The sequence below is a fragment of the Clarias gariepinus genome, chromosome 8 (assembly GCF_024256425.1).
Source record: "Clarias gariepinus isolate MV-2021 ecotype Netherlands chromosome 8, CGAR_prim_01v2, whole genome shotgun sequence".
Classification (NCBI taxonomy): domain Eukaryota; kingdom Metazoa; phylum Chordata; class Actinopteri; order Siluriformes; family Clariidae; genus Clarias; species Clarias gariepinus.
Window position 1 is genome coordinate 35,532,565 of NC_071107.1, and position 25,264 is coordinate 35,557,828.

General features: G+C 37.6%; 1 protein-coding gene across 1 annotated transcript; it reads left to right on the plus strand.

Moving 5' to 3' along the window:
- Positions 1 to 782: 782 nt before the first annotated feature.
- On the plus strand, positions 783 to 24,739 carry lclat1 (lysocardiolipin acyltransferase 1). Its single transcript, XM_053502881.1, has 7 exons — positions 783 to 965; positions 1,115 to 1,215; positions 13,649 to 13,821; positions 15,450 to 15,648; positions 16,145 to 16,291; positions 17,127 to 17,243; positions 20,863 to 24,739. Exons 3-7 carry the CDS (start codon positions 13,651 to 13,653, stop codon positions 21,357 to 21,359), a joined length of 1,131 nt encoding a protein of 376 aa, XP_053358856.1. The 5' UTR covers positions 783 to 965; positions 1,115 to 1,215; positions 13,649 to 13,650; the 3' UTR covers positions 21,360 to 24,739.
- The last annotated feature ends 525 nt before the right edge of the window (positions 24,740 to 25,264 follow it).

The following is a 25,264-nucleotide window of genomic DNA, read 5'->3' on the forward strand; positions in this document are numbered from 1 at the left end:
TTAATGTTCTCCCATGTCTCAAGCTTCTGTGGGTCTTCAAAATCCCTTCTCAAGTATTGAGTGTGTATGTGTGCATGGTACACTGTGATGGACTGGACTGCTCTTTAATTCAAAGTGTATTCCAAATTAATTCACAACATTCCCAGGAATTTCCATGACGACCACCAAATAAAGTGCTTACTGGGTATGAATGAAAGAAAATCAACTAACAAATGAATTAATGAATTAACAAATATATGAACAAATGAATGAATGAGTAAATATTTTTTATCGACAAATAAGTTAATGAACAAATTAATTAATGAATAAATCAACAAATGAATGAATGAGTTAATGAACAAATGATGAAATTAATTAATAAATGAATGAACAAATGAATTAATTGATAGATGAATTAACAAACTAATTAAGGAATGAACAATGAATGAACGCATGGACAAATGACTGATCGAATAGATTAATGACCAAATTAATCAGTCAACGGATAACTGACTGATCGAATAATCGAAAATTGAATGAATAAATGAATGAACAAATGAGTGAATGAATAAATGAATTCATGAACAAATTAATGAAATCATTAATTAATGAATAAATTAATTAATTAATTATCCCATTCTGGCACCGATAAAACACGTGTCAACTTCTTAATCCATGTCTGTGTCTAATGTAAACTTTATACAAAACTTCCGACTCATTTTCCTGAAGGAGACGAAGGGTGCCATTATTTTTGGACTTGACCAGTGACCAAACGGCGGCCCCTGCCGACTCCCTGCACGGTGATAAAGACTATGGCGGCCACCACAAGCTTAAAATCTTCGAGATTTACATCTTCTTGACACTTTACAAACTCACCGAAGCTAGAAATGAAAGAAGAAAACGTATTTAGCCGAACGAAAGCTCGATAAAAGATGCTCGTATCCGCTTTAACGTTACAGCTTACCGTTAGGCTACCTGGCTAATAGGTGACTCGCTAGCCTGATGCTACTGTATGTTTTTTTTTTTAAGCCCGTGTCTTTTTATTCGTGAATTCATGAAATACACATTTGGAGTATAACGTTATTTTACGTTTAGACTGTGCTGAATGTGTTAACTCGATATTTATGTGAAGCAGGCTGTGGAATCCGTTCTAGCTGCTATGATGCTAAGCATCTAGCTAACAGATAAAAACATCAAACCGGAAGTTAAAAAAAACACCAACTGTCACAAATTCAGGTAAGTCCAAGAGATTTTTATTTGTATTATTATCATTTTTTTTTTATTGTTTGTATATATTATACCTTAAGTTATGTGCGTTTGGACTTGCTTTTTTTACGCTACCGTTAGCAAGGGCTGTGCTTAGCTACCGTTACCTCAGCCTCCGGGTACTTAGCTTTAGGCTAACACTAACATCCATATCCTAAACTCGTGAGATAATTTAAAATTTTAACGGTTCTTTTATACAAACTGGAACGCTGACAGTCTGTATGTCATTAAGTTTTGCGCTAACATTATTAACAGGAGCGCTACATAGGGGTCGAAAAAGCAGTGCATTATTTTTAAAGTGTGCCTCAGGTGTAGTGAGTGTGGGGGGATTTGGGACACTAATGAATATAGTCGGCTTTAAACAGCCAGGTTTTAATGCTCTGGCCTTAGTTTAAGAGATCAGGGTTTAAGTTTTAGTGAATTCAGGTTTATTTTATTTGGTTTTAATTAATGCTTTAATTTTTAGCTGTTATATCATGTAGTCCATGTTAAACATGTAAATTTAAATCTGGCCAAGTAAACAAACAAACAAAAAAAATTTTCTTCCTAAATATTGCTCCTTACTTTCTCCTTACTTTTTCTTATAGCCACTTATAATCATATAAACTAGTGCCTTTACAGGTTTACAGCGTTGTATACAGTAGGAATAGGAATTACCAGTCACCTCCCGATATATATTTTTGGAATATCTTTGTGTTGATTTGATTAAAACTGCGATTCTGTTTCAGGGAATAAAATAAAAGAAACATCTTGATTCAGATAAATCGAGCCTGTTCCTTATAGCATTAGTTTTCTCTCTTAAAAATCAAGCGCAGCATTTAAACAATACAAACTAACTTCAAATACAGTGGAACTTCGGTTTGCGAGTGTTCCGCAAGACGAGCAAAGATTTTTAATACATTTTGACTTGGAAACGAACAAGTCTTGGTTTACAAGTACCGAGTATCATGCATCACGCATGCGCTTCTTGTTTTGATGCCGAGCGTCACATGATCACAACTGAGCCAACAGTTTTTTTTTTCTCACTTGCACTGCGGAATTGTGGGTAATTGTCTCCCCTGCAGGGTCTTAGTTCTCATCTCTTACTGACTGCGTGTGGGTTTGTAAAACACCACACACACAGACCCCTTCTACTTTTGCCTTCACAAACACACACATACACACACACTCTTTCTCTCTGTTCTACACAGAAACACTGCTCTGTCACGATTCTTTTCAAAGGTAAAGTGCAGGTTAATTTGTTTTGTTTTTACTTTACAGCGGTGATTCTGTTAGTGTGTCGCTCAATAGAGTGTCATTAGAGAGATTTCTTTTTTATTTGTCCAATAAAACAGTGTTTCCGTTGTGTGCGCGCGCGCACGTGTGTGAAAAGAGTGGAGGAAGGGTAACTGAGAGGGAAAGGGGCTCCTCACTTTAGCTTCACACACGCACACAGTACCTGCGCGCACAAACAGAAACACTTATCTGTTGAGATTTATTTTCCCTTTTTTTTCCTAAGTAAAGTGCAGGTTAATTAGTTTTATTTTTACTTAATATTTTGTGTTTATCATTTTTATGTATTTATTTTTTGGGCTGTGGAACGACTAATTTAAGTTTCCATTATTTCTTATGGGAAAAAAATGGGAGTGTTTTAAAATACGAGCCTGCTTCCGCTTGCTCACAATCCAAGATTCCACTGTACAAGTATTTAACGTTTAAAATTTAAATAAAATTAAATAAAAAGCTACCAGCATAATTATTATTTCTAAACAAACTTGGCAAATGATTCACTCCTACCACACCGGATGAAAATGTGTAATTAATTCAGAATGCGCCACCTGTAGGATTTTAAAGGTGATGTTTTACTGCTTCAAATGCCTTTAAAGTTTCAAAACTCAACTTGACATTGAGTGTGCAGTTTAGGCGGCTGCATAAAATGTGTTTCTGTTGCGCCATTCGGAAGCTTCGGCACTCTGTACAGAATCGTTTATATCGGAGGCTGATCAGTCATGGTCAATCACACTGAAAACCAGCCAATTCTGGACACTGGCCAATCAACCAGTGAAATTTTTTTTTTTTTTAAATGGCGAATTGTAATTCAAAACTGATTTTTTCCTCCTATCTCTGCTATTTAATGAATTAAATTAAAAACCTTGGCAGCTGAACAATAAAACTCGCTTTTACTTTCTGTCCAAGTGTTGCACCCATTCCTAGTCATAAGAACTACTGTCTTTTCAGGTTTTCGGCACTGTATTCTTTATGCATGGTGTGTTTTTCATCAGTTTTAGGGCATATTGAGTAACAGGTTGTTGGCTACATCTACCGTATGGTTACACTCACTGCTTAGTCTTTTAGTTTTTTTTTATCTTGCCATTGATCTGCTATTTGTTATGACCACGTCTTTCTATTGCAGTCATATTCCAAAATACAAACTAACAATTTTGTTGGATTTAACAGGCCGTCATTGATCTATGACTAGTAGAGGAGAGGGACAAATGGATAAATCAGGATTCTTTTGTGTGCTGAATTGTGTATCGTTGAACTTTGATCACCGGTCTACGTGCTGGCTGTTACGTACACCACCCAGGATGTTCTGTTTGTCTAAGTCAGGTTCATCTGTGATCAATTCAGTAAAATTATTCTAAAAGGTTAGCTGACAATTTTAATTGTAATGACTTTAGTGTTTTTTTTTTTCTACATTCATTTTGTGCGGCATTTACATGAAAAATCATGCCTTTATAAATGCACAATCTCTAAGCTTTTCCTCTATATTAATCATATATATAAAATATATAAAATCTCCTTGAAGAAATAAGATGGGTAACAATAGATCATGAAGTAATTTTTATGACTCAGTAAGACTCACAACCTCACTTTCTCTTTAGGAGAAATGAAAAAACGCACACACGTCTTGTGTAAGGGGGCGATGAGGGCGAAACTGCGCTGATGCCAAAATTTCCAGCGAAATCAGAGACCGAGAGCTTGCGCTCGATATCACGACCAGATAAAAAACGAGACGCTCTTTAGGAAAAACTTTGTCATGACTCATGCACTCTCGTTAACTACTAACTAAAATAAACAAGGCCGGTTTAGGAGTGCAGATGTTTTCATTTTTGTGAATACCGCTTGCAGGTGCAGGTCTGGAACGGGTCGTATTGATGCTGTAGGTAATAGGATGGATGATTTGAATTGACTTGTTGAAAAGTGTTTCCTTAGATACGCAGAGCAATTTAGATATTTATTTATTTTGTTTTATCATGTGAAAAAGAATCTAGAGTAGGAACAGTATTTGTAAAAGGGATTGAAAAAATGTGAGATGTGGAGGATGCGGTTTTAGGAAATAATCGTAAGTGGAGTTTATCATCCCTGAGTTGATTATGCTTATAATAGCATGTCCTGAAGTGTTTTAATTTTTATTTACTGAGCGGTTTGCTATCTCAAATTATTACCAATTTTACTGCTGAGACTTTAACTGCTGAGAAAAAAAAACATGCAATTTGTCATGTTAATGAGAGTCCATTAAAGCATAAACCCCTTTTTGCATAAGACTTTCCTTTGGCAGAAAACCTTTACCAAGTTCTGGCACTGGAGATTCCTTCCACTAATTAAAATGTAAAAAAAAAAAAAAAAAAAAAAAAACTTTGCCATGTCAGTTTTTCCTTTTTTTTTATTAAACAAAAATTTTCTTTTAAAATTAGTTTTAGACTAAGTGGAGAATCCGTCATAGACGTCCCCTGGTGACGTAGTACATACAAGCTGTTACTATAGAAATGGTTATATAGTTACTATAGATATTTGATCAGATTCGATATCAAAACTTTTCCTGTCTGATTTATTTCAAGCCGCTATACTTCTTACAGGTCGTAAAGTATTAAATACTACAAAAAATTGTTCGTTGTGTAACTTGTGTGGTTAATCTTTTGCTCCTCACTCCAGTCCAGTAGGTGGAGTTATTGCGCCAACTGCTCATAAATTCAAAAAGAAGTAGCACTCATGCTCTAGCAAAACGTGAGTATTTGCAGAAGATGCGATTGGTTTCTAGTTTTTGCAAAAACTGTGGTAAATTTTACAAATTCCTCAATTTTACAACATAAGTATTTTTAGACGAGTATAAGTTTAGCTACAAAATTTTTAAATTGTAAATTGATTTTAAATAGAAAACAGACCCAACGATTGAGTTAATGGAGTTGAACTACAAAAAATCAATTGAATTCTGTGTAACTGCTGTAGTAGAAAAATCAATTAATACTTTTCTGACCAATTAGAATCAAGAATTGTGGCGTAAACATGGTTGTAATTTTTTTTCAAGTTTTAATGAGGGATGTGTTAAGGATAAAGCATATTCGAAGGACAAATCCATTTCATTAAAACAACATCGCACTAATAAACAGTTTAAATTAATATCTAGTTATATTAGAGCCTGAATGAATCAGTGACTCTCCATTGATTTTTGACTTTGCTTCCTGGCGAGTACTGGCGTGACTGATTTCTGTAAGGTGTCTAAAGTCTCCCAGTGTTTTATTGTTGTCTTATTGCTCATTACGATAATAAGTTTTAAACCATACACACTGTCTGTGCCATAAACATATAAGCCAAGTGGAAATGTTTTCGGTTTCACAATTACACGTATAATCATTGCAGCATCATGCAAGCCGGGGCTAATTATCTGCATGGAAAAGGCCGTAAATGAGATTTCACCTCGTCTCCGTGCTTATTTAATGCCGAAATGGTAAAACAACTAATTGTCATTTTAGGGTCTGTCTGCGAGAAATAACACAACTGCCTCTGTTCATGTTGTGGAGTTCATTTGTTTGATGCAAATGTGAAGTTTGCGAATACTAAATATCAGAGATGGGACTTACCGGGGACCGGCCGATACAATGTTTTACAAATATTGTCAATTCAATATTATTTTGTTTTTACTTTTGTTACAATTCTAATCAAACTTGCCAAATAATTTGCTCCATCCTACCTGCCAATGTGTGAATAGTTTAGAGCATGCCACCTGCAGGATTATAGAGGAATGGCAACCTTGTATGCAAACATACTTTATATAATTTTATAAAAAACTATTTAGCGTCATTGTGGTGATGCATGTAATGCCACACAAAAAAATAACGGATGTGTAACTGCAGCAATTTAAGTTTTTCCCCGATCAATACAAAATATAAGATTTGCAATATCTTTGAAGTTGAATTTTGGAGTTAACGCTGGAGCTCTTATAATGAGACGGCGTGATTAATGGAAAAAGACGCTTGATCCTCTTTATCTGATTGGTCAGAAGAGAAAATCAAACCCAGTAATTTTCTTGCTTTACAAGCTTCTAAATGAGGCATTATTATTTTTAAAATAGTTATGCATTTAATTACACTTTTCTATTGTTTGTTTGCAAAAATGTTTACGCAAATGTGTATATCTATACAGACTAGACCAGAAGGTGCCAACTCGCGGCTCCAGGTCCGCATTTGGCTCTTTCATCCCTCTTCTGCGACTCCCTGTGGCTTTGGAAAATAAATAACAAGTATTTAATTTTAATTAATTTTTAATTTTAATTAATTTTTCAAAATTGAAGATGTGGCTGAGTTGCTTTGACCGCTCTGTTGCTTTAACTAACCAGCTACCTGGAATCGTTGTAGTTTAACTTGCCACAAGAAACCTAGGAATTGACACGGGGTGACGTATAGGGGACCAATGAAACATAGATTATAATTTATATAGCAAATAAATGAACGTTAACCACCATAGCATTTTAGCTAATCTGCGGCTAATCTTGCAACAGACTGACTCTGTTCATTTGTCCATTTATGGGTTAGCTGGTGTTAGGATGCGCTAACCAAAGCTGAACCAAAGGACACCAAAGCTTCTACATTTGAGCTTTAAAACCGCTACTTAAAAAAAGCTAAGATAAAGGGTTTGTCACATTCTTTTTATACAGGCTGTATGTTGTACCCCAGATGTTGGATAAGCGATTAGGGTTTATTAAGTGCGGCATATTAGACACTGCAAGTGAAACTAGCCATATAATTCTATAAATTTCTTGCAAACAGTCATAAGAAAAAGGTGGAATTTGTCAAAGTTTATGAGCGGTAACATTCTGAAGACATGAAGTTGAGCTGACCTGGATTTATTCTGTGTAAACACATTATTTGTTAGTACTGTACTTTTGAAACTGTACACAGCCTTGGTCAGATAACCGGTTACACACTTGGACACGGTCCGTGCTTAAGTAATGCAATAAACCCGTATCGTTCCGAGTCATCGTTCTTGGATTTCATACTTTCCATGGGTGAAGGTGGAAATCAGTGCCGGGATAAATGAACTCGATCTTATGCTGAGTCACGGTTTATGAGGAAGATATACTGGAATTTTATGACTTGTGGCTTATACAATGGAAACAAACAAGGGGGGGGGGCGGGGTGAGAGATGAATCGGCGTGTGACTGAAGCATGAACGAAAACAAGAAAGACGTCTGGAGTCTGTAGATACGCAGTAGCTCAGTAATCTATTAGAGTTTATTAGATTTATTGGAGTGTTTGTTCAATGGTAAATTCAATTGTAGTTGGGCTACAGTGGCAAAGTAAATAAATAAAATTTATCAAAAGAAATAATGATTATAAAAATTAAAAAAATTACATTTATCTACAGTACATTTGGTAGATGGGGTGAGGCGGCATGGTGGTGTAGTGTCGCCTCGCATCTCCAGTTTTCTCCCACAGTCCAAAGACACACTGATTAGGTCGCTCCAGGTCCACCGCCACTCTGTATACAGGATACAGGTAGTCCCAGACTTACAAATGAGTTCCATCCCAGGAGCATGTCCGTAAGTCGGATTTGTTCTTAAGACCGACAGTCTCGTACGCCTTTTATACAGATATACAATGTAAAGCATACCAATTCCCTTGACCTAAATTTTTGTCCCCTTTCCCCACACTGCCATCTTGTGGCCAAAAACCGTAAATGCCCTTAAGGAAATTAATCTTATACATGTCAAATGTAAGTGTTGTCTCTGCACCTTCAAATTGCGAGGGGAACGGCAATTTGTATCAGAGCTGTTTTCCACTGTATTGGACTGTGAACTCATCGTGCTCCTGGACTGATTTATTGAAACCGGGGAGGCCGACACATTTCTCCTGCAGGAACTCTGACTGACACGGGCAGCCTTCGGACCATTTGAAGAACGGTGACTATTTTAGTGCCAGCACACACGAAGGCTGCCAAAAAGGTCCTGGTTAAAATCACAGAAACCGTGCGTTGCCGTGATGCTCGAAATGAAATGAAATGACATTCTTCTCCATCTTGCGTATTCATTCAGCACGTAAGCAGCATCAACGTAAGCGCTGTTTTAGCCAGCAGCCTCGAAAGTGTCATAGAAGACACTGTAATGATGTGACTTCTTAATGGAGAGGAAGTTGTTCAGCTCATTTTAGAATAAAGACAAATACTATTGATTTCATTTATGGATTTAAATCGCTTAAAGGATACTTTCACACGTTTTCCCTGATATCACAGTCCCAACGTGTGGCGCTTAACACGAGTGCGTACGTGACTTGGTGAATGATACAACGCTTTAATCATTAATCTTCACAGGCGCAGATGTGATGTGTGTGTGTGTATGTGTTTGAGTGTGTGTGTGTGTCCTGACAGCTCATTCACAAGGTAGATATTGTCGTGCAGCTGGGTGGAAAAAAATAAATCAACAAAGCCCAGTTTCCAGGCCTCCCACTGCCCTCCCTCATCAGCACAGACAGTAATTAACTCTGTGTGTGTGTGTTTGATGGATGGTAAAAAAAGGACAAAGTCTTCTGATTTTTTTCCGCTATTGTCCAGCAGATCGCTGTGACCTCATGTGACCCCTGTTAGACTTCTCTCTGGGAGTTTTTCCATGAATGTCACGCCTTATTTTTCCATCAAGTCATCTTTTGTATTTTCTAACATTATGACCCTTTTATTACTCTTTGGGTCAAACAATCTCATCGCCACGGCAACGGCATAAATATGATATTAAAATAAAATGAGTCGGGCATGCACAGAGCTCAAGTTTAAACAGATGTGGATTTATCTTTTCATTAGTTTGATCCTGTGTTCTTTTCCTTTCATTGTAAGATAACCAGAGAAAGAATATAAATCATACTTCTCGCAGTCTTCTGCAAAAGTCATGGTTCAGTACGTACCTCAGGTGTGAAGTCACGGTTTGGTACATCGTCAGTACAGTGAAGCATTTTGAGTGAAACTTGTGAACACTGGCAAATTAGTCATAATTTTCTAAACACAGAAGGAGTGGCACTAAGTCACACACCTTTCTTTCTTTCTTTCTTTCTTTAATAATAGATAAATTAAGACACCTACGCATTAAGTTGTTTAACCCACACAAGCCCAGACACATGGAATATAACAACCAAACAGAGCGACTGGAGCACATGACGTTTCCTCCGCCCCATGTGGCATGAATCACGGCGAGACGTTCTTAACGTGCTTTATATCGATTTCTTCAAGGAACGTAGTCAGAACAGGTTCAGTATAAAATATACAATTATTTTTTAAATCAAAATAATTGTTTAATAGAATGAAATTCACTTTTGGTATTAAGAAAAAGCTTTATAATATTTGCTAGTTGTGTCATGTGTTACGCGGCACAGCAACATTTTAGAAATTGTCATTGTTAAACAGGTTCACAGATTGTCACATGACTGCAGCAGGATGATCGTTATATGTCACTTAGAGACTTCATGAGTTAAAGCCAAAGATAAAGCAGAATAAGGAACTTTACGGAAATTTTAATAGTAAGAGACACGTAAGAGACACCCGTGTCGCTGTGGGTTCTTACGGACTGGGACTACTTATGGACACTTTGGGAGAAATAGAACCACATTTAGTAACTTAAGCTTCAGTTGTTCCGGACTTCAGACTTTGCAGATGATAAAAAAAAAAAAAACACCAATAATAATAATAACAAAAAAATAAGTATGTAAAAGAAAAAAATTATTAATAGTTAAATGTAAAAATTAATTGATTTAAAGTGCCAAATAATTTTTTTTGTGTAAATTTTTTTTATATCGTTTTGTGTTTTGTGTTTTTTTTCCCTTTAAATATAGCTTTATATGTGCATAAAAAACGATTATCAGAGGTAGATAAGAAATCATATATGATAACTTTTTTGTAACATAAAAATGCAAAATTCTAGGGGGGAAAAAGTCTTAAAATGTAAAATTTTCAAGTAATGAGTGTCCTGTGCAGGGTTAAGGACTGTGACAGCAAGGTCATTAGCAAAAAGTTCAAACAGTGATTCTTTTAAAAAATATATTACCTAAAAACGATTTGCTCCTGGTGATGGATATAATAATAATAATAATAATAATAATTATTATTATTATTATTACTATAGTTTTTAAATTAATTAATTCGTTCATTCATTCATTTATTAAAATGTTTTTCGGTACGATTCAGTTAACCCTTTTTAATTCATAATGTGTTTTAATGACAGTATGTTAACTCGCTTGGCTTTCCACTGGCACAAACATGTTTTCGTATGCCCAGGCCGAATTTCTTAAAACATTTCAGTTCTTAAGGCGAAAAATCGCGCAGCGGAGCGTGCATCTGCCGAGAAAATACATAATTGGTTCCAAGTCAGCAACTACTGTACATCTGTGCGTTATAATAGCAGGAGTCGCGCCAGTTGCCTCTGCAGAACAGATCATCCTTACTACTTATTTCCCCAACCGTCCTATTATTTATTTATTTATTTATTTATTTATTTTTCCTTGTTTCCGAGAAAAACATTGACTGTAAACTTGTTTTCAGGTACGCTTAGTCCAGGGTTCTGACCAATATGCTTCTTAAATGTTGTAATATATATATTCATATATTTATTTTGCTGATACAGAGTTAGGATATTTTAGGACACTGTTAGGACGTTTCTCTAATAATTAAGTGTTTTGTTTTTGTCCACAAAAGCACATCACATTTTGTGGAGCATCTCAATGTAACTACACCTATGGTGAAAATCCTGAAAACACTAAAAAGACAAGTAATCCATCTGCTAGGTAAGAGCAAAGTAAGAAAGGTTTATTAAAACAACTTCTGTAAATTATGCTGTAACTCCACCATATTGCCAAAAGTTTGTGGACAACTGACCGGAAATAATTACCACAAAATCAGAAACACTCACTTGCATAGGACTTTTTATTTATTTATCTATTTATTTTAAAAACACACTGTAGCCAAACACTGTGAATGATTTTGGCGCTTGGTGTGCATCTCGATCAAGTGAAGAACGTTGCAGACACTCAGAAACTTCGCCTCAGGTTTGCAAAGCTGTTGGTAATTAGTTTAACGTGCTGAGAAACGCCGATGTAGGTCACGGCGCAGCCGCGGCGCGTCGCACAAGCAACTCGATCCCGAGTCTGAGAATGCGGAGTCAGCTGTGAGTCTACCCGCTCGTTTCCTCTTCTCATAGTGGAAACTATTTCTCTCCCCTCCCCCGAACCCCCGACCCCACCCGACCTCATGCAGACCCAACAAAAACACAATCTTTCCACTTGACAAACCACCACCCACCATCCAGAGGTCTAGGTGTGTTTGTGTGTGTGTGTGTGAGAGAGAACATTCAAACACATCAGCGAGTCCCAAGTGCGGGAATGTAATCACTTTGTGTCGAGTCATCATAGCCTTCGTTCTTGGATTTCATTTTTTCCGTCGGCGTAAAAGGAGACGCATGACCGATTCCGTAACCGCGTCTCTGTCCTGAGTCAGGGTTAAACGGAAAGCCGAGGCTGTGCAAAGGTGTTTCAGGAGGCGTTAGAGCATCAAAGGTTGATGCAACATCGCTGGAATCTTTAGGCTATGCATTTAATAAAGCTGTAAAGCTGGCGTGTCTGTACATTTAAAGATGTGTTTATGAAAAAACTATTTAGGGTATGTAAGATGATTAATAACGCATCAAGATGGTTTTTGAATTTTTAGTCTGTTTGTTTTTTCCTGCATCATGTAAAAAAACTACCGAAGAGTTTTTATGGGGGTGTATTTGGCTGAGCTTGAGGTAACACACAGGCTTTGTTTCATCACAAACGCCAACGTGAAGATAAGATATGCTAATTTGAGATTTAAATGGAAAACGCCCTTTCAAAAAAGAAAATTATTGTATTTTTATCATTATAGATGGCGCTGGACGTATTCTAAACTTGCTAATAACTGATACAGAATAAGAAATCCTTTAAGAAAACTCATTAGTTCATTAAAAAATTCAACAGATGGCGCTGTAAAAAAAATTTATACGCACTTATAAGTGTGCAGTTGCGTTTTTAAAAGGTACTGATCAGTTAAATTATGTCTGTCAATTTGCGAATAACCAACAGAAAGAAAAAAAAAAAAAAACAGCAGTGACATCCAGAATCTAATTTTGATTTTTTTTTTGTAAGTAAATTTTTACATTTCTATACATTCGCATTGGACGAGGTGAAACGTCATCATTCCTTTATTATCCTACATGTGACGCTCTAACTATTTATACATCAGGATCCCGTAAAGCTGGAGGGAAGTTTGTTTAAAAGTCAAAGGTCGGTGGAAATGTAGCGATTTTGTTCAAGTAAAATGTTATTCTCTTTGACTACTACTAATAATAATTCTTTTAACTTTTACTAATACCTATATTTTTAATAAATATTACTTAATACTTTTAAACTTTTATACTAATTGTAACTAAATTTGAATTGGGAGAATTATTAAGTTGCGATGCTTACAGTATTGCAATACAAATGAAATCAGAACCCAGTTATTGCGGTAATATCGTATCAGGTGATCCCCAGTGACTCCAGTCCCCCAGTGGACACCATAAGGAACCATTATGATTATGCGTATTAATACTGGAATCTAATAGCTGTTAAAAGAAAAGCAGATTTTTCAGCAAGAGAAAGAAAAATAAATAATAGAAATAAATTAAGCAGGAAATAAACCCTCTCTGGCTTCTAAGCATCTCTAAAATCATACTGTTTTTAGGCTTTTAAATCATTAAATGATGGTAAGTCTATAATTATTCGCACCCTCACTGTAGAATTGAGTTAAATTTTTAGAAAAGACAGAAAATACATCATTGTTCAATATAATCCCTTTGCTTTCGAAAGGTTATTGTTGAAGGTTGTTGGTTGGTGCAGGATTAAAACAATCAGCAATCAGTTTTTCCCCTCTTCTGCCTATTAAAGCTTTCCAGTCATTAGCACCAACACTCTGTGGACCTGGTGTAACCACCGACCCAAAATTGATTTTCCAAACCAACACGCTTCGTGTTCTTTCCAGCTCTGTCACCCCGACTGACCCGATTTTTTTTTTTTTTTTTTTTTTTCTCAGAGGTCAATATTTCAGTCAGCTTGTCTCGCTGAGGTCTGTCTGACTAACAGATTAATCAGTTCATCTTCCTCTCTGTCTCTCTCAGGCATGGCGACGGTGTCCATCAGAGGCGTGTATTTCATTCTCACGCTGTTCCTGAGCAGTTTTTTCGGCAGTGTAATCATGCTGGGCCCGGCGCTGCCCATCATGCTGTTGTCTCCGGCCTGGTACCGCTGGCTAACGGACCGCATCGTGGCCACCTGGTTCACCCTGCCCGTGGTATATACACACACACACACACACACACACACACACATTTTTTTTATTATAAGCTAATTATTCCTATAAACCTCGTCCTGATTTGGATTTGGAAATCCGCTCCTTATTTTATTTAATTTTCCTCTTAGTTCTAACATACACGACATAATTCACAAAGGTCATCACTCTTACCATGTGACTAAAATGCGATGCAATAAAGCGGCTAAGCCATCAAAAACACACGTTGAGTGTCCACTCCTGATGTTTCCTAAACACATCCTCCTGCCCACATGTGGAAACGTAAATGTGTTACATGTTTAACTCATAAATTGAGCAACTTGTGTTTACTCAACACTGTGTTACCCAGAGAAACCGGTACTGTGTATCATAAGTGTGTATCTGAGCGAGAACACTCTGGTGTTGGAGGGGGAAGAAAAAGCAACCGAATCCACTCACTCGTCAGGAATTCGGTGTGTGACCCTCATCATGATTGTGGCCCAGATTTCACTTTAAACAACTGCGAGCCAGTTTACAAAGAAGTATTTATAGGAGAATAAATAAGTGTATAGTTTTTTTTTTTTTTTCTAATTAATCCTATGTTAGTTCCAGAAAGGAAACAGTGTTCCTTCCATTAAACAGGTCAGTTCTTGTTCTCACTGACGTAATGGTAGCTACAAACGTTTATTTTCTCTTCCCAACTTCTCGTTTCCTTCATCTTAAAGTTCAGAAGACAAAATCACAGACTGGAAAAAAACTGCAACAGATAAAATACTCAGTGCTGAATCTGTGGGAAATCCCTAAAAAAAAACTGGAACTGGAAAAAAATGACATCTGTATTCAGAATTAATTTTCAAATATGCACAATTAGCTTAGAAAAAATAATTCATTGTCTTATACACAGAGCTGTGAATCAGAGCTAGACTCAATCAGATTTTTGGCTCGATTGGATTCAGTAGCTCTAATATTTAGTGTCTGACTCGTCTCGAGCAGCTAGGTCTTAAAGGTTTAAAATATTCATTTGCTTCAGCTATGAATCGCTAATCTTTTGTGTGGAAAATCAAATTTTATAATAGAGAGCCACCGTTTGATCGGCCCTGACTAGTGATTGGCCTTTAGATATACGAGTCAGCGTTTACATTTACAGCAATCGTCAGACGGCCTTATCTAGAGCGACTTACATCTTGTCTCATTATACATCTGAGCAGTTGAGGGTTAAGAGCCGTCCTCGAGGCGCGGTGCCAGGGGTTGAACCCGGGACCTTCCGATCAGTAAAGCCTTAATCACAGGGTTTAAAAAAAACACGTGTTTTTCTTATCTTTTATTCATTTAATTTTTTTTAACACAGATAGTAAACACAAGAAGCCCTGCCCGGCGGCATGATTGCAGCCGCAAAGTTTTGAAACTTTTCTTGTTCTGAGGTATAACAAGGCATATTATTTTATAATCCTACAGGTGGTACGCTCTAAACTATTCACATATTTTCATCCCGTGTGGTAGCAGTGAATCGTTTGCCAAGTTCGTGTAAGAAATAGCAATGATGGCGGATGACTGACATCCTGCCAATCAGCAGTGAAGAGAATATTGTGATAGTATTGCGGGAGTAGACCAGCCCCGCCCACTCTATTTATTTACTTTATTTTTCTCCCCAGGCTCTGTTAGAGGTCGTGTTCGGGGTGAAGGTGATCATCACCGGCGACGGCTTCGTTCCCGGCGAGCGCAGCGTGATCATCATGAACCACCGCACGCGGCTGGACTGGATGTTCCTCTGGTGCTGCCTGCTGAGGCACAGCTACCTCCGCCTGGAGAAGATCTGTCTCAAAGCGGCCCTCAAAGCCGTGCCTGGATTCGGTTAGCGAGCCGCCACAAGCGCGCGCACACACACTTCACACAGCATGCCGTCGAATCGAAGCCGTCTGGCAGTTTATAGATGCCGTAACTCGAGTGATGACACGAATGGAGTAACTAATTAATGCCATCAGGATCATCGTTCCTCAAGGTTTTCATACAAAAGCCAAGTGTTTTATTCCTTCCCACTTGAATTCCTTAGAAAACATACTGAGCGTGTCATGTGATCAGGTGCTAATATTTAGACTTCCACATTAAGTGGCCTCAAATGAATGTTGTGATCGAATCGTCTCCTCTCTTCTTTCTAATCTAAGCTCCTTGACTTGGTCTGTTGTGTATGCGTGCGTTTTTGCACATGTTTTTTGTGTTTGCATGTATTTGAAAGTAATATTGTTTATTATTGACTTTTTATAGCTTTATCGCTGATAATATCGATGAAAGATGACGACTCATTTGGATACCTTTGTTATCTGGTGTGCGTGCGTGTGTGTGTACGTAGGCTGGGCGATGCAGGTGGCATCATTCATCTTCATCCATCGCAAGTGGGAGGAAGATCAGAATCACCTGACCAACATGCTGGAGTATTTCTGTGATATCAGGCAACCGCTGCAGCTGCTTCTTTTCCCTGAGGGCACCGACCTCACCGGTGAGACGCGCACACACTCCCAATAGGTCGCACTCGAACACACTAGACAACCTAAACTTCTTTAAAAAAATTTTTTAATCCATTCATTTAAATTTTGTCATTTACAGTTACATGATTAGTTTTGCAGATAGACGAGGCTCTGAAGGTTTACAGCTTTTTTTATTTTAAAGCTGCACGTAAGGCCCGGGTGCTTGTTCGATGCTATTTTTAGTCCTGGCTTCAGAAGAGATTTTGAGATCTGTCCAACGGTGACATCTTTATTTTAGTGGATTTAGTGTCTCTGTCTCTCTTTGTCTATCTGTAGCCTGGAGGATTGAAGCACATAATCCCCTCTGTACCGAGCTCAAAGGGGATCAGAAAGGCCTGATCTAATTACTGCCGAAGTGTGTGTGTGTGCACGCGCGTGTTTTTCTGTGTCTGAGCGTGATCATAGTGACCTCAGTCAGCCGATGGCTATGTAAGGCAGTATTCCTAGTGCTCTCTCTCTCCCTCTCTCTATTTCGTTCTCTCTCAGGTGTGATGGATTAAAACAAATTAAATGAAGTAACTAGAAACCTAAATGTTTCGCTTAACATGTATTTATTTATTTATTACCAGAAGGTTATGATGCCTGTTGTTGTACACTAAATTTCACATGATCCCACAATGGTAACAAGCAAATTTTCTTGTTAAAAATACTTTTTGTGCACTTTTTAAGTGTACACCATGTTTATCAGTGCAATCAGGGCTAATGTTTAATTCTCAGCACACGTGCAAGTGTAAAATTTGTATAATTAACAAGTAGAGGTAAGGATCTATGATTAAGCATTCTCTACGTTTGTGTGCTCTTGTGTAGAGAACACTCGTGCCAGAAGTGACGAGTACGCCGAGAAGAACGGCCTGCCGAAGTACGAGTACGTCCTGCACCCGCGCACCACCGGCTTCACCTTCATTGTGGAACAGCTCCGTAAAGGTCAGGAGGGTTTTCGGTCCTCATTAACCCCAGCACTGCTGGCTAATGTTTGATTCTGTACTACTACTGACCAGCTTTCAGTACTTATCTAAAGCTGGGTAATATTCAGTACTTAAGACAATTTTTGAAAAGTCGTTTTTTCATTGACTGTTTAGTGCTATTGACTTCTACTGACTTTTTCCTTAGCCAACAAAACTACTCAGTTTTTAGTAACAACTCATTAATTTTTCAGTATGCTAATTTTCAGTACATTAATGCTACTGACATAATTTCTGTAAATAGAATTTCTGGCTATTTTAATCCCTTTAATCCGATCCAATTGTCAGTACTTTTTTTTTATATATATATTTTTAATCTTTATTGTTGAGTTTTTGCGAGGCGTTTTGATTTTTCATTTTTAAATCATTGATCAAACTTAGCAAAACCTTCTTTGTCAGTGTTAAATATGGTGTTTTTATAAATACAGAAACTAAACTTATTTTTTAGATATTAAACCGTGCAACACTTAGCCATCCCCTGTACTAATCCCCAGTGTAATTGGGTTGAAAGGATTGTGTCTCTCTTGTGACTTCATTGTTTCTCCAAGCTCTGTGTTAATTAATGATCAAAGTTTCCCCCCCGGGTGATTCCCATCATGCCCTGGGAATACACAACTCGACATTTTTTTTTTTCTTGTTCTGTACCATGAACCCGGCTGTTTGACAAGAAAGTGTTCATTTTTAAAAAAAAATTATTATTATTAACTGGAAAAAGACAACGCAAGCTGTGATGGTGTACTTGGATGGTGTGGGAGTCACTAGGAAAAGAACGGTGCTAGTTTAGTAGCTAGCAAGCTGAGTGAGGGATTTAAAAATTATACTGTAAACATTTGCTATAACTAACGCAACAAAATTAAAGCTAAATGTGTGTTACATAGTGTAATATATAGTAGCGTTAGTACCCGATGGGAAAAGAGTTTATAAAAATAGTTAAAAGGTTATAAAAAAAATAAATGATATTTCATCTGTGAAAATATGAACTAATCCCAGTAAAAATATTCAGTTTATCTTTTGTATTTAATATCTATTGGTGCAGGTTTTTGTTTACATTTGGCATGTAGATTATTAGTAGCTCATTTTAAAACAGATTATTAAATCTAAACTCTAAGCTAACTTAATACTATTTCCATGAGTAATATTAGAGTTTATACCTTGATTTTAGCACATAACACCGGGCTCTCATTTCTTGTATCGTACACACGACCTCATAAACTACGTCATAAACTTCTGGCAAAAACCTACTGCCAAAGTTACATTAAATTCTGAATATAAATAATAAATAATGTAATGTATTACATTCATCCATTTGCTAACCAGCTGTTTGATTCTAAATCATGATTCATTTTTGTTTTGTCGATGTTGTCCTGTCGTTGCTCATACAGCTGGCGTTTGACCCGTGTCCTGTTTGTCTTAAATAACTAGGATAAACTGTTTCTCCTTTCCTCAGAACACTTCAATATTCCAGGTAGTGTTAATTGTAGCACAGTGGCATTTCACTCACACACACACACACATAGACATATACACATACACACACTGCAATGCGGTAAACCTGGCAGCCATATAGCTGCGTGAAGCAATCAAAGCTGAACGATACTAATGCACCACTAAACAGGTGTCAAACTCACTGACGTCACACCCAAGAGATCCTATTCCAGTAACGTGTGTTTGTGTGTGTGTGTGTGTCCAGACATGTCATCCAATAAACGCATTGGCCATGCTTAGATTTTGGCAGGTTTCTCTTCTGTAAGCAGCCTAAAGTGTGTGTGTGTTGGTGGAGATAAACATGCTATATTTATAGAGTGTTACGCTCAGGCACTTTGCCAAAAATACACCCTGATGAGCGTAGTTCTTTTTTTGGCAACCTGCAGCCAATAGCTCATTTCTCGCAGCCATTGAAACGTACACCAGTGAAGTTTATTTTGAGGCGCGTGTCTTCGGGGACAAGGCTGACTCACCAGGCGAGGCGACGTAGCGAGGGCTTGATGGTATCGGGACGTGAGCGGATATTAAATCTGCGACTTGACGTGCTGATGATACAAAAGCTCAAGCGATAATCCAGAAATAAACATTACGGTGACAAACCCAGCGATGCTGATGCATTTGTTTAATTTTACTTGGCAATCTATTCAGTGAACAGAATTATGGAGTTTGGACACGGTTCAAAAGATCCTGACTGTAACTGGATTCACTACTACTGAGTCATTCTCAGTGCTTCCGAGCCCGCTTTAATGCAGTGAAAGTACTGAAAATAGGCAAGCTGTATGAAAGGATTTAAAAAGACGTCATTTAAAAAGAGAAGCACTAAAATTAGTCAGTATCACCGAAGTACTAAAAAGAAAAATGTGAAAATGTCAGTATCTTTTCTATCTGAATGATAGCTTGTTGAATTATAGAAAGTAGTCCGTAGATGTAAAGGAGTAAAAAATTGGCCATAATGTAATGACGTACAGAAAAAAAGCATCACTACTTTTAAGATCACTGAAAACGGACTAGCTGTAGTAAAGAAATTATTTTTCTACTATTCTTCACACCTGGACACTTTTCAGTACTGAACATTTTAGTGCTACATTCAGTATATATTTTTTTAAGATCCTAAAATGTGTACCTGCAAGCTACTGGTTACCTGAAATAGTCTGAGTAGTAATACTGCTAACTTTTTAATACTTCAGTAAACAGCTTACTATGCGGTGGACTGCTTATACGACTCTGTGACTTGAAAATAGAATGACAATACACTACGATGAGAAAAATTGCACTAGAGAGTACAATTAAACTAAAAATATAAATTTCTAATAAAATAAAAAAATGACAAATTTGAACTGGAAATTTTACCAAAATTAAGTGTTAATTTGGTGTGTGTATGATAGCAGCAGTATGATTTAAAACATGAAGCATGAAATTGACTGATAATTACGTGGGTGTCCACAGCAGTGTGATTGTCCATGTTCTAAAGTACTGCTGTCCAACACTTCTGTACTACTGTCTGTGATAAACAGTGTGGGGGAAAAGGGACAGATATTAAATCAAGTGGATTGGTATGCTTTACATTGTATATTTGTATTAAAGCTGTATAAGACTCACTTTATCCAACTTAAGAACAAATCCGACTTAAGATCGTGCTCCCAGAACAGAACTCATTCGTCTGGGGTTACTCGCCAATTTTCGAAATAAATAAAATCAACTACCGACGCTAATTCTACACTTGGCACAGTAATCAATATTCCTACTACTACCTGTTTTATATTTTTACTCCTACCACCACCCAGTTCGTTTAAGTTGTAGCTTTTAAACAGCTGCCTAATTTCCTTTGCATTAATAAAAGTTTTTTTCTTTTTCCTTCAGAACTTCAAAACTTATTTTCTATAATTCAGTTTCCAGTACTACATCTTCCTGTTCTAATGGTTATTTAAAATTATAACTACTGGATCATTCTCACTTTAACACGTTTATTATTAGTACCTAATGAAAATGTAAATGAAATGCAGGACCTGAGCGTAAATAAACGTACATGTAGGACAAAAAAAAAAAAAACGTTAGAGAATTTCACTTCCCTCCTTGTGTATGTGTGTTTTTCACAGGGGACAATCTGGACGCGCTGCACGACATCACCGTAGCATACCCGCACAGCGCCCCTCAGACGGAGCGCCACCTGCTGGCTGGCACCTTTCCACGTCAGATCCACTTCCACGTGCGCCGCTACTCTGTGTCCTCTCTGCCCGAGGAGAACGAGGCCCTCCAGGCCTGGTGCCAGGATCGCTGGGCGGAGAAAGAGGAGCGCCTGCGCTCGTTCTACAGCTCTCAGCAATTCGACAAAGCCAAAGCTCGCATCCCACCCTGCAAGAGCGAGCCGAGGGTGGCGCTGATCAAAGTCGCGTCGCTCTGCTACTGGAACGCCTTCATCGCCTTTTCCCTCGTAGGACTCTGTCTCTGGACGCCGTTCCGCATCTACTTCCTGGTGGTGTTGACCTTCTTCTTTGTTCAGCAGAAGGTGATGGGTGGGGTCGAGCTGATCGAGCTGGCGTGCCATCGACGGCTGAAAAGAACGAATGATGAGCCAGGAAGAAAGAAAGACTGACAGGTCTGAGTGTTTGAGTGTTTTTTTTTTTTTTCACTAAACAGGAAGTGGCACCCTCTTCTGGACCCAAGTGTGAACTGCAGACCTGGAAGGGAGGAAGGGATGAAGGAGGAGTATGCTTGGTTCCTAGCTGCCTAGGACGAACTTAATCTTCAGGGCTGGAAATGTGTGTAATTTTCGCTGTATGAGGAGCGGAGTGTGTGTGTGTGTGTGTGTACGTGCGTGTGTGTGTGTATACATTTTTATCCACCCACACTGTCTTATGTATCATTGTTTAACTATGTGTTCATATGTTTATCTTTATTTTCCCTTGTGTTTCTGTTTAAGCGGTAATTTTAGTCATATTTTCTTATTCCACTTTTTAAAATGTATTTGTTTTATAATTACTGATCCCCAGTGCACAAAGCTGGCACTGATAACCGTTTCAGGTTCCTGATACAGCCAATTAAATTAAAGGGGGGGACAAACAGCAACAAAAAAAAGAAGCACTTATAGTTGTCAGATGTACGTATATGAAAAAAAAAAGGATTTAAAGCGAATGTAATGATGCTTATCTTTGGCTGCGTCCCAAAGCTCAAGATTTAAGTGTGTGTGTGTGTGTGTGTGTGTGTGTGTGTGTGTGTGTGTGCACGGCTTTAACTGCTTTACACGTGAGAAAAACCCAAAGCTGGATTTTGAGGAAAGGATTAAGATTGAAAATACTGATTCTTAAGCACTACTTTATTAACGAGTAACGACATTCGCTGTGACGAGCAACACACAGGACAGCTTTACATATACACATTGCCTTAAACATTGTATAAGAAGGTTGCTATATATATAGATTATGTATATTGCTACAAGTCCAGTTTGTACTGTTACGCTCTGGAAATATTTGACTGCTGTGTTTCTGCATAGTGCTGCAGTGCGGACTGGTTTAAAAAACTTTTAAACATCTACAAATCAACTAGGTGAGAAGGCTTCGTCCCAAATGATTCTGCCAGGTTTTTTTGGTGCCCTATACAGTATCTACGTTCAATATGGATTTGAGATTCAGCATCTCAGTCATTAGGAGTACAAACGGTAGGGAGATTTGGCTTTTAAACACTAAAGTTCTCATTACTCCTGATGTTTGACCGATCAGGAGTCGATTATTTATCGCGGGATTACTCGAAACGATGTTATTATGATACATAGCTGCCTGATTCGGTTGTATTTGTGATTCTGGAAGCAGTGTGACTTTATAATTCTATTTATTTATTTTTTAGAGTTTGGTACAATTTTCAAATCTAAATCATTAGAGTAAAAGATTTCACCACTTCAAATGCGCAAATGTATAAACGCTCATAAAAAAACAAACAAACAAAAAACTAGGAAAAATTAAGTTTGGAGTCAGTGTGGCGATACGTGAATTGACTCATCTGATTTTTTTTTACCCTCCTCCCATCTCTACTATAGAGGGAGTTAATGCTTTGTTAAATCTGAGCATTTAAAGTGAGAGATCTTTCCGGTCCTTTACCAAGTATACATACACTACCGCCCAAGAGTTTGGGATCACTTGCAAATTTTTTTGTTAACAAACTTTTCTACATTCTAGAACAATATTGGAGATGTCAAAATTTTGAAATAACACGTACAGCAGGTAGGTAATTAAGTAACAGTCAGGATGTTGTTATTTTAAGACATAAAGGTCAGCTGTTCTGGAGCAGTTCTTGCAAGAACACTATTGTGTCAAGTCCATTTGCAAAACCCATCAAGCACCATGATGAAACTGTCTCTCGTGAAAACCTTCGCAGAAGAACTTCTCCCTGCAGCAGAGAAGAAGTTCATTTAGAGTCACCAGCCTCAGAAATCACCAATTAACAACCAGCACTTCAGATTAGAGCCGTTATGAAGCTTTACAGAACAGAAGGAGCAGATAAACATCTCAATATCAACTGTTCAGAGGAGATTATTGTGTGTTTTGGATGAACGCCTTCAGTATTGTTTTACAGTGTAGAAAGAAATAAAAATCAGGAACAACCGTGGAGTCAGGAAGTGATCCCAAATTTTTAACTGATAGTGTATATTTAAAAAAAAAAGGACTTTATTCCCTACCTAATGCATTTGAAGTCATTTGGGATCGAGCCATATTCTAGTACTTTATCATTCAGGAATAACGGCTCCTACATAGTGAACTGTATATTATGGTCAGCCTGTTAAGTGCTCTAATTATTGGTGTGTAAGGATACTTAGTGCCCTTGAAAACCTCAGCTCTGCTCCTTATAGAGTCCCTATACAAGTATAGACTAATTATATTGGTTTCTGGTTATTTGATATTGAACCGATAAAAACCAAGTTTTTATTTTTTGTTTGTTTATCATGTACAATGAGTCATAAATGAGGTTTCTGTTAAATCAAAGGGTTATAAGAGGAGTTTTACAGGGTAACACACACACACTTGTAGATATCCCTTCCGTCCATCAACAAATTTATATAAGCTCTAATATTTTCAAAGCCAATCCGTTCAAACTTGCTTGTTTTTTCTGTGTGTGTGTGTGTGTGTGTGTTACACTACATTAAGTCAAGAGTTTGAGGAGTGTTAAAAGTTTACATGTTTTTACCAGTGCAGAACATTTAGATCTGAATCCAGCCACTGTGATAAAGAATGTTCTATAATCATACGCATTGCAAGATATTATTTCTTAATGCTGGCTTTAATAGCGGCACACAGCGATCATCGGGGTCCAAGCACTATTCTTTTTTTCATAAATTATAAAAAATATCATGAAGCTTTTTTTCTTTTTGTGTGTGTGAATTTCATATAAACGGGTTCGAACTTTCTCTAGAGTTGGAAAGAGTAAGATTTGCATGTTTTCAAGATCAAGTCCCTAGACGTCCAAACGCAGCTTTATTTATATTCAGGGAACGAGTAAGTAAAAAAAAATTTACAACTTGCACATCAGCTACATAATAATAATAATGCAGTCGCATGAATGCTTAACTATACGCAAATATAGAAATTAAATTCTGCTCGACGAACAAGAGATTGTTGGTCCTAACGAGGCCACTGCCGTCCAATAGATTATAATTACACCTTGCAAATGAACATCGCTCTCTAAGACACACACACACACACCTACTGTACGTGAGCAGCGCAACGTCCCGTGGTCATATAGATTCACATCGTGTGTATGAATGTAGTTCTCCTACAGGAAATTTCAGGTGCATCATAGGATATAAGATAGCGGTCGGTTCCTAATGCACACGTGTTCTCAATTTCTGTTCTCGTTTACGCATCGTGTTTTTTTTGCTCGCAGGTCTCGCGCTATCCTCAGGTACACTTTCATTTTCTGTCACCTTCATTTTCTTCATGCTGTTTAAGATCTATGCTGCAATAAATATCTACCTTTTCAACCTCACGTGTCTCGTCCCTTATGCTTTTTAGGAACCAATGCTGAGATCTTTAGCAGCACGGCGGAAAAGTGTGATGTTAGCATGAAATCAGTTTTAAGACACCTACAACTCCAAGGTGCCTTTCTACTGTTGTGTTTCTTGGGCGTTTGCTAAGCCACATACATACATACATACATACATACATACATACATACACACCATGTCATTAGTTCATTGTGGACATGGATTGAAAATATGTCCAAGGGTGAGTCTGCACTTTAGCTGTAAAATTTATTTTAATTAATGAACTAGGATTAATTGATGAACGAAAGACCACTCGCTTTGTAGGCCACATAAACACCAACACAAGTTCCTTACCATTTTTTTTGTGTGAAAGTGTCCCAAAGCACAGTGTTCACTATGTACAGCAGATCATGAGAACACCTGAACGTTGGCTCATTATAGATGTGGCCTAAACTACACGTGCTGCTTAGTTGTCACAAGTGTAGTATCAGTCAACACAGATCACAAACACACCATGCGATTTGTGA